Source organism: Myotis lucifugus, unplaced genomic scaffold, assembly GCF_000147115.1.
Source record: "Myotis lucifugus unplaced genomic scaffold, Myoluc2.0 scaffold_397, whole genome shotgun sequence".
NCBI classification, from domain to species: Eukaryota; Metazoa; Chordata; class Mammalia; order Chiroptera; family Vespertilionidae; genus Myotis; species Myotis lucifugus.
In genome coordinates this window covers 866,815-887,052 of record NW_005871445.1, presented here as the reverse complement: position 1 = coordinate 887,052, position 20,238 = coordinate 866,815, and the positions used below count along the sequence as shown (strand labels likewise).

At 41.6% G+C, this 20,238-nt stretch overlaps 1 protein-coding gene across 4 annotated transcripts in view; it reads left to right on the top strand.

Moving 5' to 3' along the window:
* The window catches only part of ZBTB43 (zinc finger and BTB domain containing 43), a 20,603-nt gene extending 796 nt beyond the window's left edge, over positions 1-19,807 (top strand). The window contains exons 2-3 of one of the 4 annotated variants that reach the window (XM_006102114.3): positions 14,455-15,693; positions 18,788-19,807. In XM_006102114.3, the coding sequence (XP_006102176.1) occupies positions 14,478-15,693; positions 18,788-19,188 (1,617 nt within the window). In that variant the 5' untranslated portion in view covers positions 14,455-14,477 and the 3' untranslated portion in view covers positions 19,189-19,807. Of the gene's footprint in view, positions 1-14,454; positions 17,408-18,787 lie in introns of those variants that run through there. The other 3 variants (XM_023743529.1, XM_014467459.2, XM_006102115.3) reach the window with 3 other exon arrangements.
* Positions 19,808-20,238: the final 431 nt, after the last annotated feature.

Here is a 20,238-nt window from a genome sequence, read left to right as displayed (position 1 = left end):
GGAACCTTTTTTTTATCTCGGCCTCCGCCTTGCTTCTGTGTCTCTGGACCCCGTGTTTCCCTCTTGGCCCTTATTCCCATTCTCGGCCTGCCTGTCGGTCCGGCTCTTCGGCCACCGGTGTTGCTCTGAGTCCGCCGGTTCTGGCTTCCTCTCCTGTTTTTGCCTCCCCTGACGGGTTGTCTGGGCAGGGCGGGCCGGCCTGCCCCGACCGCTGAGCCATGGAAGGTGACTCATGACCCCTCGAAGCTTCCTGTCCTGGTGACATTCTCAGTGACTAGCCCGCAGTCTGGCTCAACTCTGACAGGTGTCTGCCCATCTCAGTGTCAGGGTGCAGGAGCCCCTAGCGGGCAGACGGCGGCCATCTCAGAGCTCCGGTGACTGATGAACCCCTGCCTTTTCTCACCCACGGTTCTTCAGGCCCGCTGCACGGCTCCCTCCTTCCCTTTGCTCCATCACTCACCCCAGGATGGCCTCCAGGGCTCTCAGCAGCTGCTTCACTGGACCTGTCTGCAGCGTAAGGAAGGGCCGGCCTGAGACTCTCTGCCCTTGGGGCTCAGGGAACAGTAGCAGGGTTTCTGGGAGAGCTGTGTGCTGTGTTCAGAGATGGTCAGTACGTACAGGGACTAGTCAGTGATGAGAAACCTAAGCATTTGGGGTTCACTCTCTGCTTTACAGGAGTACTCACTGGAGAAATAAGCCAGACACAAGAGAATAACTATTGTATTGGTCCACTTACAGGAGATATCTAAAATAGGCAAATTCATAGAGAAAGAAAGTAGAATATAGTTTACCAGGGGCTGGGAGAGGAGGGAATGGGGGAGAGTTAGTGTCTAATTGGATACAGAGTTTTCGTTTGGGACCATACATTCTGGAAATGGATGGAGGTGATGGTTGCACAACATTGCGATTGTACAAAATGCCACAAAGTGTGCACTTTAAAATGGTAAATTTTATGTTAAGTGTGTTTTACCACAATGCGGAAAAAATTGCTCATTGGAGACACCTGGAACTAACAAGCTCTTTGAAAATGTGATTTAAGAACTTCACTCTGTAGCTTTTAGGAATAGTATTTAGTTGAACCAAATTTATTAATAACCTGCTCTCTTCGCAGCCAAGGTCCTTAGGAGTTTGGTTAAAAGAATTCTGTTAGAATCTTCCTCAAGTTTTCTACTTCTAGCAGGTCCCACCGTGGCTCTCCTCCTTCCTCCATATTCCATGGATTCAGTGCAGGAGTCTACTGCATAAGTAGGAAATTCGAGGAAGATTTTGCTTTTCACATGAAGAAAACTCATAGGGTTGGAAAAATAGGGGTTTTTTATTATAATAATGCAAAATTATGTGTTATTTCTTTAAGTGATGCCTTTAGTTTATGCTCATATTTAAACTGTCAACTTGCCTGTAAGATAGTTTATCAAACTTTCTTATAAGATGTGGCAGCTGAATTACTACCGTGTTGAATCCTAGATAACATTGATTATTTTATGTACCACCAAAGGGAGAAAAAACACTGCGAATTAAGCTATGACATATACTTTCTTATTATTTAGGCTTTTAAAATTTCTTATTGGAAACATTTTTAGGCTTATTTAGATATTTTCAATGATATTCTAATGCATATATAACAAGAAAGAATAAGTGAAATAGGTTAAATTGTACATTAAACTTCTTAACATTCCTTCTCTTTTGAATACTTTTCAATTCAGAATTGTGTTCATGCTTTTACATTGTGTTGCACTTTGTGCCAACATCCTGATTTAAGAAGTTAAAAAATGTGAAAAAAATTGCCTCTTAAAATTAGTGGAATATGCTCTATATAATTTTCATGAGCTATTTTTTTACCTTACCTTTATCCTATATAATAAAAGAGAAACATGTAAATTGACCATCCCTCCGCTACACTCACCAGCCAATCAGTTGCGTATGCAAATTAACCCGACAAAGATGGCAGGTTAATTTGCATACACAGGCGCCAGGTGGAGAGCAAAGTGGGAGAGCCGGCAGAGAGTGGAGCCAAGTTCCCCAAGCCACCAGACAGTGAGCAGAAAGGGAGAGCTGGCGGCTTGGAGGACTTGGCAGAGTGGGAGGCCATGGGACAGAGACAGAGCAGGAAGGGAAAACCAAGAGCACAGGGAGCACCAGGAATTCTGGAAATAGTAGTTCTGGTGGCAGCCCCAGGACCTGAAGCCGAAACCCAGAGTGTGGGGAGCACCAGGAATTCTGGGAATCGTAGTTCTGGTGGCAGACGGATCTCCTAGACCAGTGGTCAGCAAACTCATTAGTCAACGGAGCCAAATATCAACAGTACAACGATTGAAACTTTTTTTGAGAGCCAAGTTTTTTAAACAAACTATATAGGTAGGTACATTGTTATTAACTTAATTAGGGTACTCCTAAGGCTTAGGAAGAGCCACACTCAAGGGGCCAAAGAGCCGCATGTGCCTCGCGAGCCACAGTGTGCCGACCACTGTCCTAGACCAGTGGTTCTCAACCTTCTGGCCCTTTAAATACAGTTCCTCATGTTGTGACCCAACCATAAAATTATTTTCGTTGCTACTTCATAACTGTAATGTTGCTACTGTTATGAATCGTAATGTAAATACCTGATATGCAGGATGGTCTTAGGCGACCCCTGTGAAAGGGTCGTTCGACCGCCAAAGGGGTCGTAACCCACAGGTTGAGAACCGCTGTCCTAGACACTAGAGCAAAGTGAGCCTGGAGCAAGTTACTGTTGCAGTGGGGAATGGAGGGAAAGCAAAGGTGAGAAACATAAGTAAAATCAGAGTGTGTAGGAAAAATTAAAGGGAAGATATCCTAAAACTTCCAGGAAATCTCCACCAATGACGCAAAGAAAAAAAATGCCTCTATTATTCTGTGAGCAACAAACCAAACTGGGTTTGGGGTCTCAGACAATTCGCTCATATGATCGCAAAGACAGACAGAAACTCCCGGATTGGAGAGGGGTCCCCTGAGGGCTCCCAGATTGGAGAGGGTGCAGGTCGGGCTGAGGGACCCACCCCCAGTGCACGAATCTTCGTGCACCAGGCCCCAAGTCTAAAATAAGTTTGGAAAGTTTTCCATCTTGTTTGTAACATATTGAGGAAAAAAAACTTTCCTTTTATTTTGTTGGTATGTAGTTAATTTTCATGAAACAAGTACCTTTCTGCATTCTGCTTTCTTGATTTGAGCTTCTTCTCCTGAATTCTAATGAATATGAGAGGCTAAGTTAAAAACATTTCCCTGGCTTTATTGTAATATATTGGCAGAATGACTGATAAGTGGGGAGTTAATGGCTAGAACAATACCTTCTTTTTTATTTTTATTTATTTATTATTTTAAAAAAATATATTCTTACTGATTTTAAAGAGGGGAAGGGAGAGGGAAAGAGAGAGAGAAACATCAATGATGAGAGAAAATCATTGATCGGCTGCCTCCTGCACGCCCCCTACTGGGAATCAAGCCCGTAACCAGGGTATGTGCCCTTGACCGGTATTGAACCCAGGACCCTTCAGTCTGCATGCCAACACTCTATCCACTCAGCCAAACTGGGTAGGCCCTTCTTTTTTATTTATATTTGTATTGTTTATTTTTATTTTTTTAGGGAGAGAGAGGAAGTAAGAGGGGGAGAGAGAGAGAGAGAGCATCCCTCAAACTACAACCTGGTATGAGCCCATGACCCTTTGGTGCACAGGACGACGCTCCAACTAACTGAGCCACATGGGCCGGGAATACCTTCTTTAAAAAATAAAATTATTGAAGTATAGTTGATATACTTCATAAAGTAAGTAGCATGTTTTTTAGAAATCCTAAAAGAGGTTTTACTAAGTTCTTTGGCTAGAGTATTCCAATTAGGAGAAAATATAGGGGTGCTGATTGACCACGGTCTGGAGATTTTAATTCTGCAAAATTACATAGGCATTTACCAGGGTTGGTTTTTTATTTGACAAATGTGCTATGGTAATGTAAGATGTTAACATTAAAGAAAATTGGGTGAGGGTTGTATGGGAACACTCAACATCCTTTACAACTTTTCTATAAAGCTGAAATTATTTCAAAATTAAAAGTTTATTTTAAAATAACAAAGGAAGAATCTAAGAATGCATAGGATGGACATCCTATATAATAAAAGCCCAATATGCTAAGTGTCCAGCCATCTGGTCAACTGTTCAAACATTCAAAGCATAATATGCTAATGATATGCTAAGGCCACTCACCTGCTCACTATGATGTGCACTGACCACCAGGGGGCAGACACTCTGACCAGTAGGTTAGCTTGCTGCTGGGGTCCGGCCGATCGGAACTGAGCGAGATGGGTCAGACATGCCCTGGCACCCTCCCATGGTCCCTCCCCAGCCCCGATCATGCACCAGTGGGGTTCTTCGGCCTGGCCTGTGCCCTCTCACAATCCAGGACCCCTTGGCAGATGTTGGAGAACCAATTTCAGCCCAACAGCAGAACAACTGGTCACTATGATGCTCAGTGACCACGAGGGGGCAGACACTCAACGCAGGAGTTTCCCCCTGGTGGTCAGTGTGCTCCCACAGGGGAGTGCTGCTCAGCCAGAAGCCAGGCTCATGGCTGGTGAGCACAGCAGCAGTGGCAGGAGCCTCTTCCACCTCCGAGGCAGTGCTAAGGATGTCCTACTCCCATGGGGAGCGGGCCTAAGCCATCAGTCGGACATCCTCCGAGGGCTCCTGAACTATGAGGGCACAGGCTGGGCTGAGGGGACCCCCCCCCCCCCAGTGCATGATTTTCTTGCACCAGGCCTCTAGTTAATATAATAAAAAATACCAATCTTGATTAGTTTTCTTGCTACTATTCACATACTTGTGTAGTTTTATTAGCAAGGTAAATGTACGCAGTGAATAGCACCAGCATCTCTACATTTTCAACATGATTTTTCCTTTCAGAAGTCAATGTTGATTTTAATCTATAAAAGTTCAACTTGGCCCTAGCCAGTTTGGCTCAGTGGATAGAGCGTCGGTCTGCAGACTGAAAGGTCCCAGGTTCGATTCCGGTCAAGGGCACATGCCCAGGTTGCAGGTTTCATCCCCAGTGGGGGGCATGCAGGAGACAGCCGATCAATGATTCTCTCTCATCATTGATGTTCCTATCTCTTTCTCCCTCTCCCTTCCTCTCTGAAATCAATAAAAATAATTAAAAAAAATAAAAGTCCAACTTGGTTCTTTTTTCCTTCTGTACCTAATATGCTTAATTGTCCTCTATTTTCTTGAACATATGGAATGTAAAATTTTCTACTAATTGTATAAATCTGTCATTCTAGGTCTGTTTCTATTGATTTTTTTTCTCTCGCCTTACTATGACTACATTTTTCTGCTTTTTTGTATGCATGGTGATTTTTTAATGGGTACCAGACATGAATTTTACCTTCTTGGGTTCTGGATATTTTTCTGTAATGTAAATATTCTCAAGCATTGTCTGGAACACAATTAAGTTCCTTGGAAATAGTTTGATCCTTTTGAGGCTTATTTTTAAGCTTTGCCTAGCAAGACCAGCATTGCTTTTTATCTGGGGCTAATTTGTCCCCACTGAAAGCCTCTTCTGAATACTGAAGGTTTTCTACTCAGGGAAGTTTTCGTCTATTAAATATTTTACCTGATTATTCCTTCTCCATTCATTTTGTTCTTTCTCTCAAAGACAGTAATCAACCATATGTTGTGGTGCATTTTATCTGTAGTCTCTGTTCTTCTGTTCTATTATCTTCTCTCTTGCTGTTTTCATATTATTATCCTCCTCCTGGATTCTGATAGAAGTTCCCCAACGTGCCTTCCACATCATTGATTCCATTTTCTATAGTCGAAATTCTGCTGCTTATTGCCTGTTTAAATTTCTGCTCTATTAGTTTTCTTACATCTTTCCTTTAAGTCAGTGAGCTCTTTTTTTATATATCATTCTGCTGTTTTATCTCTTCTTCCTTATACTTCATTCATATAGACCATGTTGTCATAAGTTGTTTTCATAAGATAGTTATTTAAAAATGCTATCTAAACTGTACTCTTTATCTCTTGCTATTTTCTTCTTTTTGTTATTGTAGAATCTATTTACAGACCCCATTTAACAGAATAAAACCATGTTGCTTTTATTCTGTTTATTAATTTTTTAGAGGGAAACATTCTGTTCAGGTTTGAAATTTTCTCCCTTTTGGGTGGATTGGTTTTGGTCTTTCATGGTATATCTGGGTGCTGTTAGAATAAACTCTTAGCTCTTTTGCTGGTGGACAGCCTGAACCATACCAACACCAGAGCTTAGCTTAAGGCCATGGTCGGCAAACCACGGCTCGCGAGCCACATGCGGCTCTTTGGCCCCTTCAGTGTGGCCACGAAGTTTCAATCACACTGTACATACGCGCCCGCACGGGGTATTTTGTGGAAGAGCCACACTCAAGGGGCCGCAGTTTGCCAACCACTGGCTTAAGGGAATGGCTGGGGCCAGAGGCTATTAGGTACTCTCAGGAGAGCTTGAGCTCTGCACTTTCTTCCTTGTTGTTGGTGAAAGTGATACCAGGGACCTTGTAGTCTCTTGCTCAGCTGGCAAATGATGAGCGATGTCTTTGCTTCCTTCCTGGGCTACTACTGAGCCCCATCCTCATATCAGGTTTTTTAAAAAAGAAATCTCTACCAAAGGCAACCTTTGGTATCCCAGTGCAACCACTTTTGAATATTGCCAATCTGCAGGACCTGTCCCACGGTCCACCCTCACTTTTTAGTTACAGACCTTCCAAATGAACAGGTACTAGTGGTCTTCTGACTCAGTTGCTGCACTATATGAGGATTGCCTGGTATTGCAGGTGGCGTTGCTGGGGCAACAGCTCCTTTCAGTCTGACCACATCTCTGCTATACCCTTAATTAAAGTTTGTGGCATATAGATAACTCTGGTCTCTATTTTCTAGGGCTCAAGCCAACTTTTCCACACTTCTTAGATTATTTTGGTTAGGATGTGGTAAATGGGAAGAATTATACGCTGCCTTCAAGTCTTCCTCTTACCCTGGTGACACCAAAATTTATAGTGACAAGATATATAACTGTAGGGTATACCAGGTTCCCTCCCCTGAATTCCTGGTGGCTTTGGGTTGAATAACAGGGTTGTATTCAAGTTTGTTTGTTTGTTTGTTTGTTTTTTTAATCTCCCCTACCAGATTATAAACTCTGGACGGTGAGATGCCTTGTTCATCTTAAAGATCCCTCATAGGCCCTTACATACAGTATTTTATATTGTTTTTAGCGAGCTAATTCATTACTTCTGTTAAAGTCTTTTAAACAATTGAAACAGGAGTTATACTATTTTTATAGCTCAAAACTGCCTGTAACTTTGTATATATCGCTTATATAACAGAAAAGCCTTTAAAGTTCAGGCTTTGCATGTTACTAAGATCAGGAAATATGTAGAAAGCCACACTCACCCAAAATTATGGCAGATCAGATACTTATTAAATTGCAATTGACACAGTTAAAAAGAAAGTTATATGATTTTTTCCCAGTTGTTTTAATGTGTGGTAAAATATATATATATATCGTTAGTTTGCCATTTTAACCATTTTCAAGTGTACAGTTCAGTGGCATTCATTGTACTTGTTGTGCAACCAGCACCAATTTTTTCTCACCCCAAACATAAACTCTACCCATTAAGCAATAACTCTCCTGAGTCCATGGTAACCTCTGATCTACTGTCTGTCTCTATGAGTTTGCTGTTATAAATATTTCACATACGTGGAAATATACAACATTTGTACTTTGGTATCTGACTTATTTAAGTTAATGTTTAGTATGATGTTTCGTTTTTAGCATTATGTTTATCCAGGTTGTAGCATGTATCAGAACTGCATTCCCTTTTTTGTGTGTGTTCTGTATATGTCTTGTAGGTATAATTGATTTATAATATTGTTCAATACCTTTATTTACTTATGGATCTGTCTGTTTTTTCTATCAATTATTGGAAATGAGGCGTTGAAGTCCATCTGTTATAGATCTGTCTGCTTCTCTCTTCAGTTCTGTCCATTTTTGCTTCATCATATTTTGCTTCATTATGTTTCTCTTGTTAGGTGTGTATACATATATGTGTGTTTATAATTGTTATATCTTCTTGATAGATTGAATCTTTTATCAATATATAGTATTCTTTGTTCTTGTAACCTTTGTGACTTAAAAATCTGTTTTGTCTGATGGTAATATAGGGATGGGCAAAAGTAGGTCTGTAGTTTGTATGGAAAGTAATACAATAATTAATAAATAATACAGCAATAAACTCTGTTTTATGTACTCAGAATTGTAAATCTATTTTGCTGACCCCAATATAGCCACCCCCGCTCTCTTTGGTTACTCTTTGCATGCAATATTTTTTTTATCGTTTTACTTTCAACCTCTTTGTGCCTTTATGTTGGAAGTAAGTCTCTTATAGACAACATATAAATAAGTCATGTTTTGTAATCCATTCTCCTAATCTCTGCCTTTTAATTGGAGGAAGGATTTACTTCTATCATTTAGCTATTTGTCTTTTTAATATCATGTATGCTTTTTGTTCCTCAGTTCCTCTATCACTATCTTTTTTAAATGTTTGTTTTTTTAACTTTTTTGTATTCAGTTTTGATTCCCTTCTTTTCATATGTATTTTTTGTTATTTTCCTGCTAGTTACATTGAAGTTTACAGTCGGTATCTTAAATGTATAACAACCTAGTTTGACTAATTGTAACCTAGTTTCAATAGTATGTAAACACCCTGCTCCTATGCATCTTCGTCCCTCCCTTTAATATGGTTATTGTCATAGATTACATCTTCTTACTTTGTATGCCTATTAACATAGATTCATAATTATTGTTTTATTAATTTATCTTTTAAATCATATAGGAAAAAGGAGGAGTTATAAACCAAGCATAATATCAGTTTCTATATTTACCTATGTTGTTACCTTTTTCAGTAGTCTTTATTTCTGTATATAGCTTTGAATTACTATCTAATGTTCTTTTATCTCATCCTAAAGGACCTCCCTTTATCATTTCTTGTGGGGGAGGTTTACTGGTAACAATACCCTTAGATTTTGTTTACTTAGATTTTGTTTATCTGGAAATGTCTTAATTTCCCCTTCATTCTTTTAAAATAATTTTTATTGATTGATTGATTTTAGAGAGAGAGGAAGGGAGACACACAGAGAGAGAAACATCAATTTGTTATTCCATTTACTTATGCATTCATTGGTTGATTCTTGTACATACCCTTAGCATATTGGGATGATGCTTTAATCAACTGAGCTACCCGTCCTGGGCTTGCCTCTTCTTCATTATTGAAAGAATAGTTTTGCCATATATAGAATTCATGGTTGACAGATTTTTCTTCTAGCTCTTTAAATGTCATACCACTGCCTTATTCTATCACTTTAAATGTGGTCCACTGCCTCCATGGTTTCTGATGAGAAATTAGTTGTTAATCTTACTGAAAAGCCCTTTTACGTGATGAGTTGCTTCTTTCTTGTGCTTTGAAGATTATCCTTTGTCTTTGGCTTTCTACTATTTGACTTACGATGTATCTCATGTGATTTCTTTAATTTTATCCCGCTTGGAGTTTGTTGAGCTTCTAGATGTGTAGGTGTGTCTTATCAAATTTGGGAAGTTTTTGACCATTGTTCTTTAAATATCTTTTCTACCCTTTCTTCTTCAGAGAGTCCCATGATGTGCATGTTAGTGTTGGTACATTTAATAGTGCCCCACAGGTGCCTCAGATTGTGTTCATTTTTCTTTCTTTCTACTACTCAGGCTGGATAATATCATTTGCTTTATCTTTGAATTTGCTGATTTTTTTTCTTCTGCCTGCTTAAGTCAGCCATTAAATTCCTTTTATGAATTTTTAATTTCAGCTCATATTTGTTTCCTAGGTCTGCCATAACAAAACATCACAGACTAGGTGACTTAAATAACAGAATTCTCTCACACACACACACACACACACACACACACACACACACACAATTCTAGAGGCCAGAAGTCTGAGATTGTGGTGTTAGAAGATTTGGTTTCTCCTGAGCACTTCTTAGCTTGCAGATGGCCACTTTCCCACTGTGTCCAAATTTCATTTCTTACCAACAGGCCAGTCAGATTCTATTAAAGCCCACCCTGATGGCCCCATTTTAACTTAATTGCCTTTTAAAGATCTTATATCCAAATATAGCTACATCTGGGGTACTAGAGGTTACAGGGCTTCAACATGTGAATGGGAGAAGGGATATAATTCAGCCTATAACACAGCTATTATTCTTTTTAGCTCCAGAATTTCTATTTGGTTCCTTTCTATAATTTCTGACTCTTCATTGACATTATTCCCTGATTTCCTTTAGTTCTTTGTCATGTAAGGTTTTCGTTTTGTTTTTAGCAATTTGATACACGAGATGATTGATTTAACATCTTTAACGAGTGCTTGCAATGTCTGGAATTTCTGATTCTTTTTTTCCTGTGAATACTCCATATTTTCCTTTTTCTTTGTGTAGTTTTTAGTTTTGGTTAAGAACTGGAACATTTTGAGTATTCTAATGTGGTGGCTCTTGAAATAGATTCTTCCCCTCCGAGGCAATTTCCTTTATTACTCGTTGAGGGCTGCAGTGGCCTGTTTGAACAGTGTTTTTTTCCAAACTATTTTTCAAAGTCTATAGTATTCCTTGTTGTATATAGTCACTGAAGTTTCTGTTGCTTTATCTATGTGGTCAGACTGTGACTTGACAAAGATTTCCTTAAATGCTTTGACCCAGAGGAATGCAGGGGAACATATGTTGGTTTTTTTTAAACCTTATGATAGATGCTGCTGGGGAAGCCACTGCAACCTGAGGAATCCAAACAAAGCTGTGTGGGTCTACCAGACTGGCCAGGGGTAAAAACCCCAATTTTGGGAGGACATGGCCCTGTTGTCCACCCTGGCATCAGCCAGCACTGTAGGAATGTGGGCCAATGTCCCCCAGGCTATGGCAGGGCTGAGGAAGGGATTGTAGCGGGTTTGGGCACACTGCTTTCTTAGCAAGGTTAGCTGCCTCTCCCTTCTACAAGGGAGAGGCTATAAGTTACTATAAGTGTCTGATCAGATTCCAGGGTTCCAAAATAGTTGATTCTGATAATTTTAACAGCTTACTGATTGTTTTTATGGAGGAACTGACCTCTAGAGCTTTCTACTCTATATATATAAAAGGCTAAGCGACTGGGTGAGATGGTAGGTATGACATGCCGGTAGGTATGATGCACAGTGATCACCAGGGGGCAGACGCTCAATGCAGGAGCTGTCCAGGGACAGCAACTTTGCAGAGTGCCTCTCGCACTCCGGGACCCCTCGGGGGATGTCGGACTGCTGGTTTCAGCCCGATCCCCGCAGGCCAGGCCAAGGGACTCCACCTGCCAGAGGGACCCCGCTCACTCCACAGATGCCCTTCGAGCCCCGGTGCCGCCCCAGGTATGGCTAGCTGAGGAGGGACCACGGGAGGTTGGCTCCAGGGTGTGTTCAGCCCATCTCGCCCAGTCCCACCCCACTGGCCACCTTCTAATTAATTTCCTTTCAGTGTGCACGAATCCGTGCACTGGGCCTCTAGTTTTCTATAACAGTGCTATGGCATTTATGTTTGTAGAACTGTTTTTAAAAGTCTATTGTCAGCCCTAACTGGTTTGGCTCAGTGGATAGAGCATCGCCCTCAGACTGAAGAGGGGTTCCAGGTTCGGTTCCGGTCAAGGGCATGTACCTTGGTTGCAGGCTTGATCCCCAATAAGGGATGTGTAGGAGGCAGCTGATCGATGTTTCTCTCTCATCAGTGTTTCTAACTCTATCCCTCTCCCTTCCTCTCTGTAAAAATCAATAAAATATACTTAAAAAAAATAAAAGTCTATTGTCAGTCATTTAAAATTCTACAACACATACTTGAATCTTGAAGAAAAAGTGGATATTCAATGATAGTGTTGGAAAAGTAGGCTAGCCATTTTGGAGGGGAAAGGGCTGGATCCCAATATTTCTCTTTATGCCAAAATAAACTTTATATATTAAAGGTTTAACATGCTTTTTAAAAAATGTACCAAGAAAAAGCCTAAATAATTTTTGTTTACTTTTTAAAAATAACCTTGGAGTTAGGAATGCTTTTCCATGTCTAACACAAAGCCCTGAAGCCGTAAAAGTAAAGATTGGGTAATTTACATACATTTCAAAGTTAATTTCATGAATTTACAAAAAAAACTACAAATCAGTAAGATGAATTGCCCAATTTATTTGAGCAAAGGATATGACTGATAATTTATAGGAAAAACAAATGACCAGTAAACATGAGTAAAGAGTATCTTATATAATAATTAAAGAAATGTTGGTCAAAACAACAATGAATCATAGATTAGTCACTTTGGTGATTTGCCAAATTTTTAAGATCTTATTTGATAACATCCAATGTTGGTAGAGTGTGGGGGAGTAGGTACTGTCATTACTGTGGGTAGGAGTGTGGCTTGGTGCAACCTTTCTGGAAAGTAGTTTGGTAATACATATCAGAATGTCAAATGCACAGCCCTTTCTTTGACCCCGCAATTCCACTGGTAGAGATTAATCTATGGATATTTCAAAGATATGCCAAGATAGTTATGCACAGATGTCCATTATAGCATTGCTCATCATTTCAAACTGGACAATTAAAATTCTGTAAGGAGAGAACTGCTTAAGTTATGATAAATCCATATAGCAGGAAACTAATATCCATTTGAACAAAATGAGTTAGCTCTTTTTGTGCTGATGTGGTATCTTAGTCCACTTGGGCTACTGTAACAAAATAAATAGAAATTTACTCCTCAAAGTTCTGGAGGCTGGGAAGTCCAAGGTCAAGGGGGCAGAAAATTCAGTGTCACTCCCTGGTTCATCGGTAGAATTCCCTGTCCTGTCCTTACAGGGAATTCCGGGTGTCTCTTTTATAAGAGAACTAATCCCACTTGTGTGTATTAGTCCCTCTCCCCATGTTTTTTTCCAGTTAGCTAAAAACAAAATTCTACAGTGATGAGGTCAAGCAGAGAATCTGTTTACATACTTCTAATCTATACTTTTACATAGTTTTCTTTCCTTTTTGAAACTGCAAGTATCTAAATAGTTTGTTTCTTGGTCTATTTTTGTTTTAAGTTATGATGAAACATGTTAAGAGGTATAAACCATCAACTAATACTTCATTCTTAAAACACTGTCTTACCTTTTAAAATTATTAATGACTACTTGGTATTTTGGCATCTTCTAAGAAGCAGCAGAATGATGTGATAGGGAAAATAGCATAGGCTTTGGAGTCATAGAAACCTAGATTCAAGTCCCATCTTAATAAAAACTTTTATTTTGAGCTTGGCATAGTTGCTTGAAATCACTGAACTTGAATATCAATCCCTATATTTGCAGAGTCATTATAAAGATTAATTGAAAAATGGGTATATTCATATATAGTAATTACATACCAGGGACATTATATACTCAAGAAACATTCATTTCTTCTCTTGGCATCTCTCCCTATCTCTCATTGTTGACTTGCAATCTTTGCTTTGGTTGTCTGGTTCTTTTATCTTATACTTTTATCTCCTACCTGGTATTTAGCAATACTTAGATATAGATTAGAGTGATATCATAAATACCACTGATAAATCTGTTGGGTTTTCAGACACAGGCAAAATGAAGAGTTAATACCATGATGAGTGGTGGGTGGTTCCTACTCTTGGCACACTCATACCTGCCAGTCTTGCTCTGGGGAATTGTGCCGTGCCAGCACAGCCAAGGGTTCGGTGAGCTCGAGGGGGTGCGGCGAAGGATGTAGAAAAGACAGACAAAGAGAATAAGCTGGGTCTAGGTCAGCCGTGGGCAAACTACGGCCCGCGGGCCGGATCCGGCCCGTTTGATTTTATGTAATGATGTTTACTTTGAATTTATATTAGTTCACACAAACACTCCATCCATGCTTTTGTTCCGGCCCTCCGGTCCAGTTTAAGAACCCATTGTGGCCCTCGAGTCAAAAAGTTTGCCCACCCCTGGTCTAAGTGGATCTTCCTGTGCCTGGCTAAGGCCACAGGGAGAGATCCAGACAGCAAGCTGAGCCTTTATTTTATAGCCAGAGGTAAACAAGGTAGTGGTCACCATAGTTACAATGTTCTTGTGAGTTTCACTTGTTTTGGCAGCACTTGGTGCATCTCCCTCAGCCCATTAGCTACCCAGATAAGATCTAGGGAGCTTCATAAGGTCAAGCTGAATTATGCTGAGAGGGCTGTGTCCCCTAAGCTGAGACTTGTTTGTGGCTTTGCCAACAGGTCAGTCGGAGGCTTAACCCTATAGCTGCTCCCTACAGGGAATGAATGCTCCACCCACCAATGCCCACAGGCGAGACTCTGGTGGCACTGTGGGACCCGTCTCAGTTTTCTTAGTGATCAATAAGTTTCTCTCTGGGATGGCACTAGTACTCATTTTTCTTTCTTTTGTAGCACTGAACAAGATTTGTGATGAAATGGAGCCTGGAACAAACTCTTTTCGAGTAGAATTTCCTGATTTTTCCAGCACCATTCTGCAGAAACTGAACCAGCAGCGCCAGCAAGGACAATTATGTGATGTCTCCATTGTTGTGCAAGGCCACATTTTCCGGGCACACAAAGCTGTTCTTGCTGCCAGTTCGCCCTACTTTTGTGACCAGGTGCTTCTGAAAAACAGCAGGAGGATTGTTTTGCCTGATGTGATGAACCCAAGAGTGTTTGAGAACATTCTCCTGTCTAGTTACACGGGACGTCTAGTAATGCCCGCTCCAGAAATTGTTAGTTACTTAACAGCAGCAAGCTTCCTCCAGATGTGGCATGTGGTAGACAAGTGCACTGAGGTTTTAGAGGGAAACCCTACCGTCCTTTGTCAAAAGCTAAATCATAGCAGCGATCATCAGTCTCCAAGCAGCAGTAGTTACAATGGCCTGGTAGAGAGCTTCGAGCTGGGCTCTGGGAGCCATACCGACTTCCCCAAATCCCAGGAACTGAGGGATGGAGAGAATGAAGAGGAGAGCACCAAAGACGAGCTGTCATCTCAGCTCACTGAGCACGAATACCTTCCCAGCAACTCGTCCACAGAGCACGACCGGCTGAGCACTGAAATGGCAAGCCAGGACGGGGAGGAGGCGGCCAGCGACAGTGCCGAGTTCCACTACACCCGGCCTCTGTACAGCAAGCCCAGCATAATGGCTCACAAGCGCTGGATCCACGTGAAGCCCGAGCGCTTTGAGCAGGCGTGCGAGGGCATGGACGTGCACGCGCCCTACGATGAACACCAGGTCACTGAGTCCATCAACAACATGCAGGCGGAGCACTCGGTCCAGCCTTCGGGAGTAGAGGAAGACTTTCACATTGTAGAGAAAAAAGTGGAAGCAGAATTTGACGAACAGGCTGATGAAAGCAATTACGATGAGCAGGTGGATTTCTATGGCTCTTCCATGGAAGAGTTTTCTGGAGAGAGGTCAGAGGGCAATCTGATTGGGCACAGACAGGAGGCTGCCCTACCAGCAGGCTACAGTGAGAATATTGAAATGGTAACAGGGATTAAAGAAGAAGCTTCCCACTTGGGATTCTCGGCCACTGACAAGCTGTATCCTTGTCAGTGTGGGAAAAGTTTCACTCACAAGAGCCAGAGAGACCGCCACATGAGTATGCATCTCGGTCTTCGGCCTTATGGCTGTGGTGTCTGTGGTAAGAAATTCAAAATGAAGCATCACCTCGTGGGCCACATGAAAATTCACACAGGCATAAAGCCATATGAGTGTAATATCTGTGCAAAGAGATTTATGTGGAGGGACAGTTTCCACAGGCACGTGACTTCTTGTACCAAGTCTTACGAAGCTGCGAAGGCTGAGCAGAATACAACTGAGGCTAACTAAAAATAGTATCTGGCCCTTGAGTGGCAGGCACCAAAATAAAAGATGGTAATTATGCAAATCTGGGCACAGATGATGTGTGCTACTTGCTATTATGAGAGAAGCTTAAAAAAAATGGAAGATATTTCTGAAAGACCAGTTCTAAGTAGGCCAATTAAAAAAATCCAGTTCCTCAGATTTGTATGTTCTAGTCCAGGTCTGGAGTAGGTAATGGGGGTAACCCCCCTTCCAGCTGGCCGGGTACACCGTTAGGCTTGTTGTGATGGGGGCAGGTGGACTTGGTGATGGAGATACCTGCACTTGGAACTGGACGCTAGCCCACCAGTTCCCGTTCAGGTGGTAGCCGTTTTTGATCACTTGTTACAAGGTCATGGAAGCTTATTTTGCTCTTGCTATAGATACTTAGGTAATGTGGATTTGTTTTGGTAGCTGCTTTACTGAATGAAATGCTACTTATGTAAAAGCCACAAACAATGTGATTCTTAGGATGCGAAATTGATTAACAGAGCTTTCATCTGGTTTTATTCTTTCTAAAACGGTATTTTAACTAAAACTAAGGAGATAGTAAGAGGGTGACAGTTGAAGTGTAAAACAGCTTATGGTACAAGCTTCGGTTTCCGTAAGACGCCACTGTCACAGTGTGTTTCAGACTCTTGATAAGGCAGAATTTTGTATTTAGTACTAGCATTTAGTTTGAACAATTGTATCTAATTATAATTCTCTAGTGTGCCAGAGATAGATATTTCTAATTGGCTTGCTGTCCCAAATCCGTTAGGTTTTAACTGTAGCATCCACACAGTGGGACCTGCTCTACGGCTAGTAGACGTTTAGCCTGCTGTGACTGACCACGGTACCATTGGCTGCTGTAGCCTTCTGCTCTATCTTAGATGGTTCTTCCCAAAGAGGTCAGTCAGTGACCAGTTAGTGGGAAGGAGCCAAAAGTCGCAGCTGAGAATGACCTGTGAACTTCATGAGTAAATAGAGTGCTGCAGTGACACTCCCCCCAGCTGTCAGAGTGAGAGTTGCCGAATAGCAGAATTGTGAGTGGCAGGTCACAGTGAAGGGAGAGAAACTACACAAGAAAAGAGGAGTCTTGGAACTACATCGATAGGAGAGATTTATTCCCTGAGAGGGTCACACTGAGCTAAGGCTGCCAGGTCTTTTGGGAGCGCTGGGATGTGTTTTAAAAGGGGGGAAATAAGGATCCTAATTTTAGAAAGTAGTCTACAGATTCATGCTCCCAAATTATAGACAAAGCCGCATAAATTTACAAGTCCACATAGCTAGCTATACCTACCAAAAGCAGCAAGATGAACAGCTATTCTGAGACCTTTTCTCCAATCAGTCAGATGTTTCAGGGTGAAAAGCAAGCCTATATTCAGGATGCTTTTAAGCTCTGTAATATACCTGAAATTATCACCAGGGTAGGACAGGGTGCTACTCTATGTCAACTTTTCCATAAACTTACTGGTCTATTCCTTCCAAGTGGAAACCTTTTTTTCCTGAAAATAAAAATAACTTTTCTTGGATTTGGGATGAAATTTTGTTTTGAAAGTTTGGTTTTGCTCTGATGTGACAGACATCGCTGGCAATGGCCTCTGATCCTTAAGCTTCTACCACCAGGTGTTTACTTGTTGAACGTTGTCTAGAAAGAGGAAAGAAAGTTCTCACCAGTTAACTCTTGTAATCAAGATTACAAAACAGGGATCTACTCATTAACACTGTATCATTCTCGATATATAAAAAGCACTTTGTATTTAAAACTTTATTATAATACATATATATATAAATATATATATATATTGATTTTTTAACCTAGAAACTAGCTATTACCTCTTGGTTGTTTGCCACATTAATATTCTCTTCATGTTGAAACGTCACCATTACCAGTCCTTTCTCTGTGGACCTGACAGAGTGACTGGACAACCAAGCTCAGCGGCTCCTGTCCTTTCTCTCGTTAGAAGCCAGTGGGGTTAGGTCTGATCCCAGCCATTATGTGTGAGGAGAAACTGCTTCCCCCCCTTCATCTGTCAGCACTAAGGCAGAGAGGCCTTTTAGTCCTGCCAACAGCTGATGACCCTCTTCCATGGTATCAGCAAACCAGTGTCTGCCTGTTTGGAAGGTGTGACATCCTGTTTCCCATAAAAGATTATATTCACACGGGCATTGGGACATTGGAGGAGAAGAGTCCCAGAGGTAAAATTAAAATCCTGGGGGGAAGTCACGTTCCTTCAGTTATGCTGAGGCCAGCCAGCACCCACGGCATGAGTAATGAAGCGCGGCACTGGGCCAGGAGCAGGGGGGCAGCCCTCGGGTGTCATTTGGAAGCAGTCAGTTGTGCTGGGGCTTACTTCATGAGTTGTGAAGCTGTATTTTTTGTTGAAATCCTTATATGCACATCAGCTACTAAATGTAGAATTTAAAGTCCAAGTTCCTCACCTCTATTGTTTTAAGTTTTTTATGATCGTTGAGGTTTCCATAAAAATTAGGGTTGTTAATCAGGCCAGCCAGACCCTGGGAGACAGTTGGGCATCTGAAATGTTGGCATGTTCAGAGAGGTGGGGAAGGGGATTGCCTTAGTTTGGACAATTCTATAAACTCGGCTTTTTGGGGGTAGGAGTTCATGCTGTATTACTACGTGTTTTTCCTGCCTAACCTGGGTTGGATAGTCTGTCTCCTTAGCCTCCGTACAGCTTTAGAAAATCTTTATCCTTCCAAAGTTTGGGTGGCTGTGGGTAACATTTTCCAAACAGTTTTTCAGGGATCCTATCAGTGGCCTACAACCAAGGTATTTGTCCTCTATTTTATAGAGTCTTAACTGTGGTTTGATCTACTCCCAGTGGGAAAGGGCTTCAAGGCGCCACCAGTGGTATTTAATGTGAGTACTGATACTATGCCTTTAATTTTAGATGTACACATTACAGTAATCCACTTGGTAAGTAGGCGTCACTGTCTACGGAAGGACTGCGGCAGCCTTTCCTCCTGGGCCCAGCCTGTTGATTCTGATGCAGATCTCACCTTCCTCCGGTCTCCTCTCCTGGCCACAGCTTTCAGAGAGTCTTCCCAGAGGGTTTCCTCCTTTCTAGTGGGCTTTTCTGAACTAAACTGGCCCTGCGCTGACTTCCAGCTGTTTGGGAAAGCTGCTGAGCCTCAGCGGCTCCTTCCTACGGAAGAGGCCCAGCTGCCTGCTCCAAGTGAAGTTAGAGCTCAAGGGCAGAACTGCACTTCCCTGGGGAGGGGGATTTGCTGCAGTCCCTGGTCACCAAGAGGGCGAGGACTCCGTCACTCCCAACCCAGGTGTTTGCTTTGAAAAGGTCTCTGATCACTTAGGAGTGCTGGACACCAAGCAACATAGGACCCTCCCTCAGCCCCCGCCCCATCTATGCCACAGTTAATTTTGTGTTTAGGTTGCTTTCATGGGTGACTAACTTTATTCAGTGAAATCAGGGTTTGTTTGATTGAGTTTTTTCTTTGCTACTTATATATTTAAAGGTACATGTTTCTTATTTTAGATCTCTACTGATAGTATTCTATGGGAAGATGCTGGAACACATTTTGCAAATGTGACTTTTTTTTTTTTTTTTAGTTTTGCTTGAAGCCTGTGTCACAATGTCAGTTGCTGCTGCCTTCTTTCCTTTTATGAGGTTCCAGAAAATTACTTTATTTATGCAAGTCAGGTGACTCTTAGGCCATGAAACCATTTGATGATAAACAGATTATCACTAGGTGCATATCTTATTGATATTTTGTGAACTGTTATGCCTGTGTTGCAAAAGTTGAATAGTTTTGTCTATATATATTGCTGTCTTCAGTGTACAGCATGGTTTTACTTAACTGAATGTTACTGTTTAATATTTTCTTCTTATAGAAGAGACCATGCCCTTTTGTATGACATGTTTTAATAAATGTTATCTGTCAATTTTGTAAAAGTTTTTTCACTCTGGGTGAAACATGTCTTTGTTTTCATTCTGGCTTTTGCCACCTGAGAATAAAAGTTATATTGTGGCCTTTCGAGAATAAATGCCAAATAGGCCGGATCGAATAGGTAGTGAGTGACCATTTGCAATGCCAGGCACTTACGATGATGCTCTCCTTAAAACCTCGCCAGCCCCATCATGTGTTAAGTGTGCGGGGTGTTCTCTGCTCCTTTAGATCCCCTCCCTACCCTGTGCTTCGTTCTGGAGTCCAGCCTCTCTGGTCAGGATCTACCAGATGTGCTGGAAGGAGCTTGGCATTTAAGCGGAGAGGTTGGGGAAGTCACTCCCCTGGCTTCTTCCTGCCGGGTGTGGGTTGACGGTGGCCGGGCTCCTCTGCCAAGGGCCATAGCTCCTGTTGGGCAACTTCAAGGTTTGGTAACCAC